Genomic DNA, 17,509 nt, shown 5'->3' on the forward strand with positions numbered 1-17,509 from the left:
CCTCCAAAACTTTTAGGAAAGGAAAATTTTCATAATCGTTTCACAGTTTCGATACAACAAAACGCCAAAAATAAAGCTGCAGGCTCGAATATGTTACGAGTTCCTTAAATCCTTCAAATCTAAATCTCCGTTTTAACGTGAAATAAACAAACACAAAGGGTTTCTACAAAAGTACAAATATATTTATTAAAATACACATACATAGGTTACAATCATTTACATCGATCAGGAAATCGCGAACATCGTCTAGAAATCTCATTAACAGATATCAAGAGACTTTAATTTTCAGAAACACAGGTGCCTAATGAATATAAAATTTTGTGGTCGAATATGTTTATACCTCGGATATTCGATTACCTGTCGGTTTCTCAAGAAATTTTGCGAACGTAGCAAGTCTGTATCTCAGGGTGTTGCGAATAAGTTGCTAGGAATGTACAAGGCTAAATGATATCGATATCTAAATCTATTTACGGAACCTATAATGATTAATACCGGTAACATTTCTATTATCTGCTGCCACAACGTTTACGAGATCTCGTAATCGATGAGCTTACTGTTTAGAACAAAGTCTCTGTGGTTTGAGATTCATATGTTCTGAGTATTTCGTTCACAGGAAACGAGTTTATGGGAGGTAAAGCTATTTAGTAAGGACCACCGGAGCTTGATGGAGGAGCGCCATAGTTGTCCGAGGGTGGCGATTGTTGGGGAGGTCCGTATTCTGCGCTCTGTTGTTCCTTCTGTGAAATAGTGCAAGAAGACATCGATTATCTCCTTTTATTTTTTCGTTTAAATATGCTGGAATAATATAATTTCTTTTCAATGGTATTCAGTGATATCATGAACACGTTCTAATATTTCGTTATTTTTCAGAAATTGTGATTCTATTCACGATAGAGTGACTGAATTCATTAAAAAATTACCGTCGATTTAAGAAAAACATATTTCGATATAGATAGTATAGTAAGCAGTAACTTACTATTGATTTTTTCATGAATGATGCGAATTTGTTTTTTAAATTCAATAATTATTGAAAGTAATTATTTTAAATATTAACTTAGAGATTTATCCTACAAATTACTGCCACATGTTTATTTTGTTCGAATATATGTATAATGATAAGAGCTGGTCATTGAGAAGATGGTCTATTTTCAAAATCTGCAACGTACGAATATTAAGTCTATATCATTTGTTTTTTTAATTTTGTAAAAAATATTAAGCACTTCATAAAAAGATATATGATTTGAGTTGACAAAGTTATAAGGTCATTTCTAAATGACCTGTATTTAAAACAATTTATCAATTTCAAAAATCCATATCTTTTACTTTGACGCTACTTTTTATTAAAGATGTCACGGAGGACACATTTAAAAATTTTAATTTAACATTATCTTCACCGAGAGGGTCGCGAAAGACACCTTTTAAAAAATTTAAATTGAAATTCGATCCAAATTCTCCTCTAACAATAATCGAATAACGTTAAAGAGAAAAAAGAAATTCTGCCTGTAATTGATCGAAAAGCATTACACAATATTTTCTTACCTGTGTCTTGTATCTGATGAAGTATACTTCGGGTTTGCTAGGTTGCGTAGGCGCCTGCGTGGGCAGCACAACTTCCGGCGCTTCTTCTGGTTTCTTCACCAGCACGTAGATCAAGGTCTTCTCTTCGTCTTGAGGTGGGAGCGGCGGCAGAGCCGGAGCCGTTGGCGTTGGTGGCGTCGGTGCCTTTATGAACACGATCTTGTAGTGTTTCTGTGGTGGTGACGCGGCCGGTATGTATTTCGGTGGTTTGTATTCTGGAGCTTCTGGTGGCGGCACGTGGACGTAAACGTGCTTGTGAACGACGGGTGGCTGCTGAGGGGGTCCGTAGCGATCCGGAAGCGAAGGTGGCCCATAACTACCGGGTCCGCTTGGGCCGCCGCCGCTTGGTGGGGGGAAGTACGAACTCGGTGGTTCCGGAGCTGGTTTCGAGTACACTGTGGTAGCTACCAATAGTAGCGCCGTCTGAAAATTTTAATGCGGAAAAAGCATCGTTAGCGTCCATGTTTAAAATATTTTCATCCAGACCGTATATAGCAGATCAGTATGCTATATTTTCTTCATTTTGCATAAGTAAAACCAAGAATGGCTTCGTTCAAATCACTCATCCCTACACATGTATTCAGGAAAAATATATATCCTCTACCAACCCCCACCGTATTTTTAATGAGAAAAAAAATCGTCAATAACGAGTACTTGGAATCGATATTATCAAGATTCCCTGTAACAGAAATATCGGTTCTCTGAGGTTAATTATTAAATAAATTCAAAACTACGTCAGCGGAATAATTAAATAAAGCTTCAATGTTACAGCATTGCCAGGAATACTAAAAAATATGTTTCAACTTGAAATATATCAATTTTAGATTACACAATCTATTTTGAAGACGTCTACAGGGACGTAATTAATAAATTAATGATCAAACAGGGCGTCGCGTATTTAATAAAATGAAACTCAAGCATGGCAAGTAGAATAGTAATAATATTAGAATAGTATAATAGAATATAATAGAATAGTAGTAATATTATTATATACATATTAATAATATTAATGATTTGAAAAATGTAATTTGATATACCTGAGTAATGCAACATTATATGAGAAATCTATATAAAATCTAGATTATCAAATAACACTGTCCGACACGATTTTTGGGTTTCTATAGCTACTATGAAATTCTTGTAGAGCTTCACTTCCTGAACAAGAATCCGAAAACCGAATTGCTCCATCACCCTCAGTTTTTTAAATAAACGAACTTTTGTACAAACCCAAAATTTTCGACAAAAATGAGGTATTGCATGAAAAGTATAAACGTTAGAAGGTTCTAATTGGTGTTAAAAGATAGAGGAGAGTTTTCCGAATATAGTGGCATGCAATTTATTAATTGTTTTTGATCCTAAATAGCAATAAATTAATGTCAAAGTTTAAAAAAGTGTCGACGTGAGCAGTTTCTGCGCAATGTTTTCGTATTTGTACGAAAAGCTTTTGGTTCAGCACGAAAACTCTACCCAGGATCGGATTCTGTAGACATTTCTGAAGAAGGAACGGCCCGGTAAAAGTGTCGGAACGATGTACATTTCGAGTGGATCGAGAAAATGTTCGTCGGCAACATGTGCACGACGTTTTGCCGCCATGTCCTTCGCTGCTCGCTTCTCTCTGTCCGGCAGGGCCGAAGCTATGCGTAATCAACACCGATGGAGGGATCCCATGGGGCACCCACTTTTCGTAAATAATATTTGAATTTCTTTTAGTATTTCAATGTTCTGTGAATAATAATCACCAAACTGTGAAGAACCTTTCGCGAAAAAAATCACACCAGAGTATTTGCAGTGGGTAACGAAAGTATTCGAACACTAGTATAATTTTGACTTCTACCATGTTTTTACACTGTACACGAACACTATTGACACTATAAATTAATTAATAAACAATTTACACTACACACTGACACTATAAATTATGTATTACACGAATATACGAATGAAGTGAGCATGTACTGGTTTATTAATTTGTATATACACGGCGTGCAGAGATATGACTTGCTAACAATTCGAAAGAAGTCAGGAGATTTTCTAATTTAGTCGCGTATTTATACGTCTCCGAAAAAGGCGTTGCCTTTTCCGAAGATTCGTAGGAGGATACTTTTCCATAAATCTCCGCCCTGTTTCACCGGGGAAAAAGGACACATCTTGCAATTTTTCCTTAATGCTAATTTTTGGGGATTTTCCGAGGCCGCGCTAACGCCAAGTAGTCCCGTAACAGTAAGCGGCTGGCGACGTTTTCATTAACGAAATTTGCCGTACACGTGAAAGTAGTAAAGAAATAAAGTCATTTCCGGCCTTGCAAACATCGGGGAAGATTTTTCTCGCTTGACCCTTAAAATGGTTATTACGGTCAACGACCGTGAGCCGCTACAACCGGCATGTTAGAATGCAAAAGAGAATCATAAATTAAAAGGTACGAAAAACATGGTAGAAGTCAAAATTATACTAGTGTTCGAATACTTTCGTTACCCACTGCAAATACTCTGGTGTGATTTTTTTCGCGGAAGGTTCTTCACAGTTTGGTGATTATTATTCACAGAAATATGTAAAAAAAAAACAGAACATTGAAATACTAAAAAAAATTCAAATATTATTTACGAAAAGTGGGTGCCCCATGGGATCCCTCCATCGGTGTTGATTACGCATAGCTTCGGCCCTGCCGGACAGAGAGAAGCGAGCAGCGAAGGACATGGCGGCAAAACGTCGTGCACATGTTGCCGACGAACATTTTCTCGATCCACTCGAAATGTACATCATTCCGACACTTTTACCGGGCCGTTCCTTCTTCAGAAATGTCTACAGAATCTGATCCTGGGTAGAGTTTTTGTGCTGAACAAAAAACTTTTCGTAAAAATACAAAAATATTGCGCAGAAACTGCTCACGTCGACACCTTTTTAAACTTTGACATTAATTTATTGCTATTTAGGGTCAAAAACAATTAATAAATTGCATGCCACTACATTCGGGAAACTCTCCTCTATCTTTTAACACTAATTAGAACCTTCTAACGTTTATACTTTTCATGCAATACCTCATTTTTGTCGAAAATTTTGGGTTTGTACAAAAGTTCGTTTATTTAAAAAACTGAGGGTGATGGAGCAATTCGGTTTTCGGATTCTTGTTCAGGAAGTGAAGCTCTACAAGAATTTCATAGTGGCTATAGAAACCCAGAAAAAAAGTTTGATTTTGTCGGACAGTGTAATTAATAAAAGAAAGTTTATCCATTACTGGTGCTTAACATTTTTGACCTAACACGTAATTAACATTTTTAACGTAATTTCTCTTTAATGATATAGTCTGTGACAACGTTTTCACCAATAACGTTTCTTAATTTAAGACCGAGTGGAATTTTAATATTCTTGTTTCGATTGCAAATCTGTTCCACCATTCATTTCATTTATGTAAATGTCGGCTGAAAATAAATATTTCTGCTCCATATATGACGCTGTCCAAGCCGATAACCTGATCATTTTCGGAATATGTAGATAGTATAATAGTGTTTCACGATGACAACAAAATTATGGAGAAAATTTATTTGACATCGTTAAATAATGTGTAAGTTAAACATACACTTTCGCGCTGAAACATGCACCTATAGAACAGTTTCAAAATAAGACCAATTGTTTAAACAGTAACTTATACATATATCTACACTATTATTTGTTTTTCGAATATAAATTAGTATAATATACATTATTATCCATTTCTCAAAAGAATTAATAATTTAGTAAATTCAAATGAATTAGAAATATACACATCTACACTGTTACCTATTTTTCTAAAGATGAAAAAGTAGGGTAGATAGTTATCATGACTGCAAATATCTTCTTTCGAAAATCAGATAGCAGTACAGATAAACATATTGCACTGTTCTTCGAAAGAAGACACCCGGAGTCATAATAGCTGTATCTACCTTAATTCTAGTGTTCCAGATTTGCAAGATAAGTGTAAATTGAACAGTTGTTACGACTTTCAGCTATCTTATTTCGACATGTAGACCATGGTATGAAATAGTCTTATGAAATAATCTTTTTGATCGTAGCTTTTTCAAACCGATTTATTAACTGTAGCTGATTCACAGAGGTATTTCACAAGCAATTATTGAAGAATAATTATTTTGAAGAAATATTTTGGATCTCGATATTTCTTCATGCTATGTAATATTTATTTAAAGAATAGTAATAGTTAGTAACAGATGTTTTGCAAATAAATGTTACCATCAGTAGACGAAGAATTAACCCTCCACAGCTCGGTGTAACTTTGATGTTCCATACTAATTCATTATGATTTTTAATCGAATTTTATTTTAAACATCAACTTTCACTTTACGCACCACAGTAAATTCAATCGTTTAAAGAATTGCGAATTCGTCGTTCATTTAAATCTAGGGATTGATAATTTATCGGTTTCGAGGCATAAAAATGTTTCTATGGCGATATACAAAAAATTCGAAGCATAGAGGATTAATTAATTTGAAAGAGGAACAGGTACGAACAACCAGTTGATACCAATACGTATTGGGCACTTGTTGCCCGCAGCCACCCGAAAGTAATTCGTGCAGTAAAAAATTGAGAAAGCGGATTCTTTGTGGTGTAACGTGTCCTTCGACACGAGAAATTGGTGGCATGCGATCATCGGCTCAGATTTACTCGGTGACTTTGCGAGCGGTACTTTCATATGCCAAAAAAGTGATAAATGCGAGCAGCAATTTGACACGGAAGACTGTCCTTTCGAAGCATGCAGATCCTGTCAATCGTCGTATTGACGAATAACAAATTGTTAAAAGCTGAGTAATCTCCATTTTTAATATTGTTGAGCATTAATATTCAAGTTAATAAAACATTATTAGTAAGTTAATTTTTAGACAATATATAATTATATATTATAATATATTATTAATTAATTAACAACTAGTTATTAATTAATAACTTATGTGAATAATTAATTAATAAAAATTATGTGAATGAGTTTTTCAAAATACAGGAACTGCCTAGACATTTGTTTTATGTCTTAATAATATTAATTACGTGAAAATAATATGACAATATGTACTTTCTGTAATTCATCAAATAATTTTGGTGTTTTGTTTTTGATTCGCTACATCTTTGTCAACAAATGCATAAAATAATTTATACGATAACAATTGCCTTTATAATAACATATAATTGCATTTATATGTAATAACACCTTTACAAGATCTGTAAATATCTATTATTTGAAATTATTGCGTCGAGATACAAACATCTTGCAAAAGTAAACGATTCATTTGACAATGGTTAAACGGCAGCACGCAGAACGATATTCTTTTTTCTAACAATTCGATCGAGTATTAACGAAGTTCCTCATCGAAAGGGAATTCACTTTTTCAAACAGAACAAAAGGAGAATGAGATCATTATGTACAGAACTACATAGTGTAATTAAGCTATCGCGCTAATTATTTCCAGCGGGTACATCTGGAAAAATAGCTCTGGCATCTTTTACTTTTACTTTCGGGTTCTGGCTTTCTCCTTTCGAGACTGTTCGTTCTATTTTTTCCTTCTACGTTAAACACAACACGTTCTATTGCATTGTTTCTGGTTAGTTAATTCTTAATTTTTAAGTTGCTTACGAAATTTATTGAATAATATGCTTAATCAACGACCTGCACGTTCTTCAGTGAATTTTAATTGAAGTGGATTTTAATTTGCTGGCAATGTATTCCACTACGTACTACTTTATTCTTCGTGTTCGTCGACAATAATATCGATCATTCGCTGTGCTTTTACAAAGGAAAACGACCGAAATAAAAATGTATTTTCTTCTGAGAAACGTATCTTTTGGAACAAGAAGAATAACTCAAGGTTTGACTGTTGGAAATTTCAATGTCTTAACATCGTTAATTAATTTTGTAGAACGATGTCATGCGTGAAAAGCGATTGTAACAAAAACTTCAAGGATTGAAACGATTTTCCACGAACGAAATTGTTTTGTAATAGTAAGAATTGTAAGAACATCGTTTGAACAATTTTTCAACAATTTGCACAGAAAATACTATTTATTGTGTCAAATAAACAACGTTATCGCTGTATTCATAATGCAGGTTATAAAATGAAGGTAAAGTGGTATTTTAATAAGTAAATGAAAATTCTGCTAACAAACTACTTTTTTAATCATTAGAATGATAAAATAACATATCTGAATCTTGTATTGTCATTTGTACACTCACAATATTTCACAGTAACAAAATAAACTAAAGATAGGAGTGATATTGAAATGCCAGAAATCTTATTATTTTGCAAAATAAACTTGTCTTTAATAACACACAGATTGGCTCTGCTTTTTAAAATATTTATTGTTTAAACACCCAAAATCACTTCAACAAAATTAACCCTTTGCACTCGAAGCCACTTTAACTGTAAATCTAAAATAATCTTTCTGACCTACGCTGTCTCTATTTTATATGACAGAGCGCATTTTACGCGTGTGAAATTGAGTCTTGGGACAACAGTTATACTTTTAACATTTTTTCAAATCTAAATTTTGTTGATGTATAAGAATGATTTTGGAATGTGATATAAACATTTTTTAGTAGTGCCTCGGAGTCACCACTCGAGCGCAAAGGGTTAAGGAAAAGATATCTTAAAAGAAAGCTCCACTATTTCCAATGTTCTTGCAATCAAACATTATTTCTAAATATTATTATTAAAACTTGCATGCAAATATTATTTGCAAAATTAACATGATTTTAAGACAAGTAGATGATATATAAGTTGATGAATGATTTTGAAATAACCATTGTGTGAATAAATTGTTCGAATAGAGATTTTAAAATTACTGCAATAATAATGCGAATAATTGCTGTTGACTGGTTCTGTTTTCACGTAATTTTATAAGAACATATTTGTACGAATACATCGACATTTACAAAAGTAACAAACTTTCCGATACAACATTTGAAACAAAGTTAGTTGTAAAAAGGAATATGAAAGAAATCAATCGACAAGCTATGAAAAAATACTTTCGATTCTATCATTTCTATTCGAATCGATATATATTATTTTTCATATAAATACTTATTCGAATGTGAATCCCTGTACGAATAAATTCTTATTCGGATAAAATCTTATTTTGATTTTATCTAGATGAACACTTATTCGACTGGCTATTTATTCGATAGCTTCAAATAAAATTTGATTCGTTAATCTTCATCTCTTATAATCCTCATCCGAATAAAATTTTGCCCGTTCGATCTTCTTAAATGAGAGCGCAAGTGTAAGATAGTAGGCCGTGCAGGCAAATTGTTACGCTTAACGTAGCCATCAAGTCGAAGTGGCCACTTTTTTTTCTGCACAGGAAGCGATAGCAAGAAGTAATCGGCGCATCGGGACGGATAATGAAACGGTCGTTGAGCACCGACCACGGCGAACAGTGAAATTTTCTCGAAGATGCGTGAACCAGTTAAAGAGCCATCAAGATCGGTAGCGGCTAGCGTTGCCGCGGTTCCGTTCAATCCCGTTGCGTATTAGGAGAAGACCAGTTACGTAAACATCACAATTTAACATGGTAGAAAATCGGTTGCGAAACGGACGAGAGCGTACCCTCGTTGCGTTTTCTGGTACATATCTACGTGGAAGCTACGTGAGGACGCGACCAGGCTCTACCTACACGGAATACGCGATTAACTTTCTTCGGGAAAACTATTTCGGTGCTTTCGTCCGACCACACGCCGCCGCGCCGCTGGGACAATAAATTATGTTCACGCGCCTCGGCTTCTGCGAAGTAACTTTCCGCGTAAAAGCAAGGAGTATTACCGTTTAATGGTGCTGTAACAAATTGTCTGATTGGATCCTGCTGTTTCTTTGGGTACGTACGTCCGCGTTGGTCGAAATGAGACCGGTCTCGCTTCTTTGATGTTACATTTACCCGAAATTATGGCGACACTTTCACTGAGAAATTATGGTGGCTCAATTTCTTCGTTCAAGTATCAGGTTATCGTTGAAGACTAAACCTTTCTTTGGTAGCAGGTTAGTTAGAGAAAAAGATTTCACTGGTTTGATTTTATAATTGCCCGAAATTATAACGATTCTTTCGTTGGAAATTGTTGACTGAATTTTTTTATTTAAGCATCTTGTTATTTTGCAAAATGAACATTTTTTTAGTGGCAGGTTGGTCGAAATAAACGGTTTCGCAATTTTTTTTATTTTACAGTTACCGATAACGATACTTTTACTGGAAATTGTTGACTGAACTTTTTTATTTATGCATCTTGTTATTTTGAAAGCTACCGATCAAAATGATCGGTCCCACATTCTGTATTTTACAATTACCGAAATTACAAAGATACTTTTTTCGTTGGAAATTAAATTTCAAAGATACATCGCAATCAAAATGGCCGAAAGTCCAAACGAATCCTGCCATGATATTTTTGTGAAGCGATACAGGTCGATAATTTTTAGTGCCCGGCAAGATTAGCATGAGTTACGTTTAAACGGAATTCGATGGTAATTAATCTGTTCAGATGTGTAATCCGAGTAATTTGAACTTCCTTTCATTTTTGTGAAAGGTGAAATGCAAAACTGCGCGATCTTAAGCATTAGGGTTCTATGACTTGGCTCAGCTGGAAAGTTCTGCACAGTTTCAAAAAGTATTCTTAACAGAAATTACGTTACGAGTTAATTACGCCGTTACAATTTTCTAATTTGCGATTTTTATAATTTTGCAGAATTTTTTAGCGGAATTATTATAATTTCTCTTATTTCCTACAATCTACAGAATTATATACACGTTCAAAAAGATCAATTGATTAGGTTTTTCCATTCGACCTTTCAGAAATATAGAAGAAAATTAATTTATATTATATTGTGTAATAATAATAATGTATTCAGTTTCAAATTACAGTTTCGAATTTTTGTGCAACACATTATTTCTGTGGTTCGAACAACGACGATGTTTTTAGATCGAAGAGAAACAACTGTAAATAATTTTATGTTTGTAAAAACGTTTATGATTGAAGCGATTTAATTTAAAAAAAATTGACTGTGACTATGGGAGAAGTCTACATATGTACTTGTATATGTACGTGAAAAAAGTAGTAGCTTTCTATTAGTTCATCTGATAAGTATGATGGTTCTTTTTTAAGAGAATTGTACTTACAGTAATAGACAAAAAATTGTTTGTGCACTCAGTTTCATTGAAATAGCTTTATGCGTGGAAATAACGCATTAAAGCAATCGAGATTTTTTTCAGTGCTTCGTTACACATAAAAATGATTTGTTCATTTAGAAAGTTGATCGCGTTCCGCATTTGAATAATGCAAATAGAACAACGATCTAGCAGTCGAACAGTATTATTATTATAATAACTCAACATTTAGGAACGACACGTCACAGCGAAGGAAGTAGATAAGTTAATTGTGAGCGATGAAAGTTTACTCACTTTCATTGCTCCATTATTTAGTGAGAATATTCGTGCTCGAATTAGAAGTATGTTTCTTCTTGGCGGTAAATTGATTAGATATATATCATTGATCGGTAATAAAAAATTATTAATAATAAAGATAGAAAGAAACGGTAGGTGTATATGTCAAAATAAATTTTCTCGATAAATTTCTCGACATTTCAGTAATAATATCATCTTGAGATAACGAAACAATATTAGTGATTATTATAAATATATTTTTTTTATTGATTATGCTTGTTCTCGCGCGCGTAACGAAGTACTTAAAAATCTTTCTTGGGTTAATAAATTCATATAAAAATATATTAAAAGAATAAATGTGCAAGTAATACTTTAATTCAATTTGGTTGTTTGTAACTCATACCACAAGTCGGTATTCTTTCTCTCGATTTTTTAATTGGATTTTAATCGATTGTTTTGTTTATGAAAAGATATGACCTGCGACAGTGTTTTAAAAATTTAGTATAATGCGCTGATATAATAGCAACTTTGTACACAGACTATATGTACAAGTGTGTAGAACCGTAATAGATTATTCGTACGTATGCCAATTAACAATAATTTGACTTCAATATTTCGTGTAAATTTATTACTAAAATAAGCAAACGTAAAATGCGGGTAGTAGAATATGATGAATGCATAATTTCGAATGAAATGTTTGTTAATAATTGTGAAGAATTTTAAATTGGTCTTCCACTGACAGAAAAGAAACAACCAAATTATTAAAATTGCACTCGAATATACTTTCTTGCAATTGTTTGCTTTTGTCACTTATTTACCCGATTATTTTTATATTTAATTCTAAAACAATGTTCATTTACTTATGTTAGACCAATTTATTTCTTTATTTATATATTTTACTCGTACACTTGATGAGTTAAAATAATTTTCTAAATAATAGCAAATAGTATTCTAAATAACATAGTAATCAAATTTATACTTTTTAGTACTATATTGAAATTAATATCATATACGGTAGTTACCGATTTCTACAACAAACAGTGTTGCATTTGAATCTATTTACAATTCCCACCAAAAGTATCAGGACAGTCACAGAAAATTAAAATAAATTCGAGAAACCGATAGGAAATTTTTATAATTTCTTCAATTTATTTCAAAGTTAATTGTATCAAATTGTAATAAGAACGTATATCTATATATTTTTTACATTATAATAAAAATAACGTGAATTTTACAAAAGAAAATCCAACGATATATCGCACGATATATCCAACGTGTTCTTTTAATTACCATGGAATCTTATTTGGCTCCATAGATGGTGCAGTATGTTCGACATATTTCGAAAACATGTAACAAAATGCAATATAAATGGCTAAACTAATTGCATAAATGACAAACGTCTCTAACTTAATATGCATTTTCAACAATACGATGCCATCAAATTGAATACTAAACATAAAACATTACCTAAACTGAATAAAGAATTACAATCTAGAATTTGCAGGTGTTGTAATACTGGATAATCGAAGTTCTACTGTAACATTATCAAAAATAGCGAACAATTAAAAACCAGCAAAAAATGAATTTTTACGATGTGCTGCAAGCTTATGAAATATGGTGCCAAAAGTATCACTCGGAGCACCGAAGATTACGGCATTCTCATGTTTACTCTCGCGATACCTCGCGAACGCTCGAACAGTTTCACTATTTAGAGCGTAGAATTACGCAAATTTAAAGTAAATAATTACGTAACAATGATCTCAATTAACCGCTAAATGTTTGAATATATACGTTTGTTTGTCCAATTCGCGCTAATAGAGTAACACTAATACGGCCTATCAAGAAATCGCTGAATTAAAAAGAATGGCTGAACCGCGTGCGAAACGATTGTACAACAATGACGGATAAGTGAACGTTTTCTCTTGATGACTAAATTTAGCTAATCTGTAGGGCCGTTTATCAGTTTTTTATAATGCGATTCAAGGTATGAAGGAGCGCGGTGAAATGGAACAGAAGTATCATTTGAAGGCGCATTCCGCTTGACACGGTTCTTCGGAGTGAATTTCTTTGAGCGAATCGCCTTGTTAATTCGCCGGCGATTCAGAGCGTAAAATGAACTCGCACAGTAAACATTATCACACATTATCATGAATAAGAATTCTTTCAACTCGATTTCTTTCGACCTCCCGAGCTGCGACGCGGCGCGGCGCGACGTGTTCGCGTTTTGTTTAAATGGAAAATTAACTTTTCTTGCTGAAATAAGAGGATATTTCAGTTTCTCCGGAGCTTGTTCTGACTCTCTGTACCGCGGTGCAACGATTTAGAGATTGTTTTCTACCTATTGTGTCGTTAAAAATGCTATAAATAACCTGATCGATGCATGGAGGATTTCGATATTTTAGGTTTAACTTCGAACAACTGAAAATTCAGAGATTCTTTTCTACCTAATTGTATCGTTAGTAAAAAAGCTATAAATAATTAAACTACGACTTAATGAAAGCACGCAAAAAATTTTGACATTACAGGTTCAACTTCGAATGAATAAAAATTCAAACATTGCGCTCGTAACGAATTATGCGACGAAATATTGCAAAAATGCACAAGCCGAGGAATTATTACTTTGCTTCTGTAACAATGACCTCTATATTATACTGATGAAAATGATTGATTCGTTTACTATTTGAAATGCTTCGCGGCCGGCTAATCGCGGAGGAAATATACCGAGTGATGAATTTTGGATCGGTCTGTCTCAAATATCTTCGAAACGGTCGAGATGATAGTAAAAAATATTTCAAACGAAATTTTGAATTGAAATTAATCAGATTTTCCGTGTCGGGGACACGCGAAGGTCAACTTTATCTTTTCAAATGAAATTATATATTTTTTATTATACCATTCGATTCAGCTCGTCGTTCTCTTCATAAATGTACTAATGCATTTATTACGAAAAATCATTGATTTAGAAGATATTTGAGTTTTAATATCTTTTTTCAGAGACACCGCGTAAATCTTTGCAGTGTTAAAATTCAAATATCTTCTAAACAAATGATTTTACGCAATAAATGCCTTAGTACTTTCATAAAGAGAACGGCGAGCTGGATCGAGAAGTCTAATCAAAAATATGATTCCGTTTAAAAAAAAATAGTAATCATCGACGGTTTCGAAGATATTTGACTGGATCGATTTGTATACAAATGTGTGGACGAATGATTCGTTTAGGAATCGCGAGTCTCCGCGAAATAATGAATGAAAATTTTGGAGAACAAAGGCTCGGATTACGGAACCGATATTTCGAGACACCGACGAGAAAACGATCAATTTCCGAGTGAAATCGTGAAATTCGTGTAGCGGTCAGAAAGGTCCAAAGCTGTAAGAACCGGTCGTCGTCGATACCGCGGTAAAAGCATTGAAAAATGAAGTCGCCGGGGATCGTGGGACCCGATGAAAGATATTAAACGTTCGATTACACGTTGCGAAATCAAATTTTGAGCAAGTACTTTCACTGTAATTCACACTACATTGCGTACGTATGCACGGCGAAGAAGTACTTCGACTGTGCGTCGTCGTGGCAGATCGAAAAGTAACATTTCTGCGAAGTCCCCTCGGCGGGACACGATTCAAGGGAATGCTTGCGAAACTTGCGGAAAATGTGAACCGAAAAAGGAAGATCGCATCGATGAGCTTCGCGAAATTTTGTCTATTATCAAAGTTTCGTTATTGAGAAAGTCACTAGAAACAGTTACAAATTCGACCTATTAGAACCAGACTGTTTATGCAAAACAAAGTAACAATCAGTAAGAAACTTTCTTTGAATAAAAATATGCTAATACTAAAAATATAAAAATATATTCATTTAACGATAATTAATTATAATTATTATAATTATTGAGAAAGCCACTAGAAACAGTTACAAATTCGACCTATTAGAACCAGACTGTTTATGCAAAACAAGGTAACAATCAGTAAGAAACTTTCTTTGAATAAAAATATGCTAATACACTAAAAATATAAAAATAAACTCATTTAACGATAATTAATTATAATTATTATAATTATTGAGAAAGTCACTAGAAACAGTTACAAATTCGACCTATTAGAACCAGACTGTTTATGCAAAACAAGGTAACAATCAGTAAGAAACTTTCTTTGAATAAAAATATGCTAATACTAAAAATATAAAAATAAACTCATTTAACGATAATTAATTATAATTATTATAATTATTGAGAAAGTCACTAGAAACAGCTACAAATTCGACCTATTAGAACCAGACTGTTTATGCAAAACAAGGTAACAATCAGTAAGAAACTTTCTTTGAATAAAAATATGCTAATACTAAAAATATAAAAATAAACTCATTTAACGATAATTAATTATAATTATTATAATTATTGAGAAAGTCACTAGAAACAGCTACAAATTCGACCTATTAGAACCAGACTGTTTATGCAAAACAAGGTAACAATCAGTAAGAAACTTTCTTTGAATAAAAATATGCTAATACTAAAAATATAAAAATAAACTCATTTAACGATAACAATAATATAGACTTCCTGTTAAGAAACCGATATATCGGCGTTCTTAAATTCGTTCAATTCTTCCACTGTTTTATATTGCACCGACTCGTTTTCATTATAAAAATGCGTAAAGATTCACGGTCTAATTATAATCTGCGAACGAATCGACGCGGATCACTTGATCATTTCGAATGTTTATCTGTCCTCGAAAGTGTCACAGAGCGCGTACATGCGCGCTCGAAAATGTGGAACGCGTTGAGACTTCAAAGGAACCGAACCATTGTTCCGTTACAACTAGACCACGGATTTTCATGCATTTATGACAGAAACGAGTAGGTATAATTTTAAACAGTGGACACATTAAAGCGAACTAAGAACGTTGTTGTATTAATTTGAAGTTATTAAAATGATTAAAGAAAAAGAAGGAAACCTGTGCTCGTCTCCTACGTTTTCCAATTGATGCAGACGATCTTTATTTTGCATAAAGATCCGCGGTCTAGTTACAACAATCGCAGTCGGAAGCAAACGTACTGGTCTTCGTTTTCCACGAAAATAGCAGAGCAACAAAAAAAAAATCGTAAAGCTTTTCAAATTGTTGAACGCCGTGCCGAGAAATTCTGCGTATCGTTGCGCGGAGTACACTGATAGACTACGCTCGTTTCGCACAGAACCTGGGTTATTTTCGAATTGTCACGACGACGACAACTTGAGAAACGATTGAGTAAATGCCGTTGTTACACGTTGGTCACTTTCCGAGCTTTCAGCGTTAATTGACGAACGTGTCGCGCGAGATTCGAACGGCCGCTTCTCTCGTGTGGCGAAAGAAAAGTTCACTTCTGATCGAACGAACGATCCCTACGTTTTCAAGCGACGTCGATCACGACCGTGCGAGCGTGAAATATCGTTCCCGTAGACAATACGATCCACCGAATTTTCGTTGGGAGGCCACAATGTGGGAGCAGAAGAACTCACCAGATAGAGCAACATGCTCGCTCGTTGAATTTCGCGGCGACTAAGAGGGTATACGAAGCCGAAACGTGGACGTCGCAAAGAGGAACGTCTTTCACTGGCGATCTTTCACCGTTGTGTTGGCCGGATCGACACATTCGGACTTTTATACGGGCCCGAAGAGGGGAAAAGGAGCATCCTCGATCTTCTTTCTTCGCCTGTTCAATCACCGATCGGTCGATCCTCGTTCACAGGACTACGTAACCCTGATCTTATTACGATCAACGGCATCCCCGACTGTTCTCTTTCCTTTTTTCCCCGTTCGTCCGCCTTAGACGGATCACGGAGAGGCGAAATTTGCGACAAGTCTTCGGGAAACGTTGCGCCATCCGAGCGACTAGCAGCGGCTAGTATGCAACTGCAAACGAAGGGTCTCGTTTTGGTGTATCGCTTTTACTTCATCGGCCCGAAAACCAATCTATTTGGGAACGTCGCACGATTTTCGTGACATTCGGTCGATTAACAGCTCCCAATGAGTCTTCGGTAAGTAGTGAATTTTGTTTATCTCCGGTTCGTATACGAGAATTTCGCGCGAAGTTTCGCTACTACTTCACGTTCAGAGCTGGGTAATATATTTATAGAAAAAATATTTGAGATATTTAATACATTCTTCACAATTCAAATAAAATAGTACTTTTAGTGTCTGCTATCTAATTGTCAGCTGTTACACTTTTGTTACTCGAGACTATCTCGTGTGTATGTCTACTCATCTTCAACAAAATAGAACTCCAAGTGGTACGTAAAATTTCAATAAAGAAAATATTTGATTTCAATAATCCACAGGTATAAAGCATTAAATAAATATTTCATTTTGATAATGTGGAACGTTAAATTTTTTTTTGTATCTAAAGCTGAATAATGAAAATAAATATTTTATTTTGATAATTTAAAACATAAAATAAAATAATTATTATTTTAATTACAGAAGATAGAATAGCGAAAATAAATTGTGAAGACGATTAACGTAACGCGAAAAGAGAAAACATAAGAAATCATATTCGCAA

At 34.1% G+C, this 17,509-nt stretch overlaps 1 protein-coding gene across 1 annotated transcript; it reads right to left on the reverse strand.

The window, feature by feature from the left end:
* Positions 1 to 160: 160 nt before the first annotated feature.
* LOC117219164 (uncharacterized) lies at positions 161 to 16,605 on the reverse strand. Its single transcript, XM_033468095.2, has 3 exons — positions 16,470 to 16,605; positions 1,540 to 2,001; positions 161 to 737 (listed from the first exon to the last, which is right to left on the reverse strand). The coding sequence occupies exons 1-3, from the start codon at positions 16,482 to 16,484 to the stop codon at positions 642 to 644; spliced, it is 573 nt and encodes a 190-aa protein (XP_033323986.2). The 5' UTR covers positions 16,485 to 16,605; the 3' UTR covers positions 161 to 641.
* Positions 16,606 to 17,509: the final 904 nt, after the last annotated feature.

This window comes from Megalopta genalis, chromosome 12, assembly GCF_051020955.1.
Source record: "Megalopta genalis isolate 19385.01 chromosome 12, iyMegGena1_principal, whole genome shotgun sequence".
In the NCBI taxonomy this organism is placed as follows: Eukaryota; Metazoa; Arthropoda; class Insecta; order Hymenoptera; family Halictidae; genus Megalopta; species Megalopta genalis.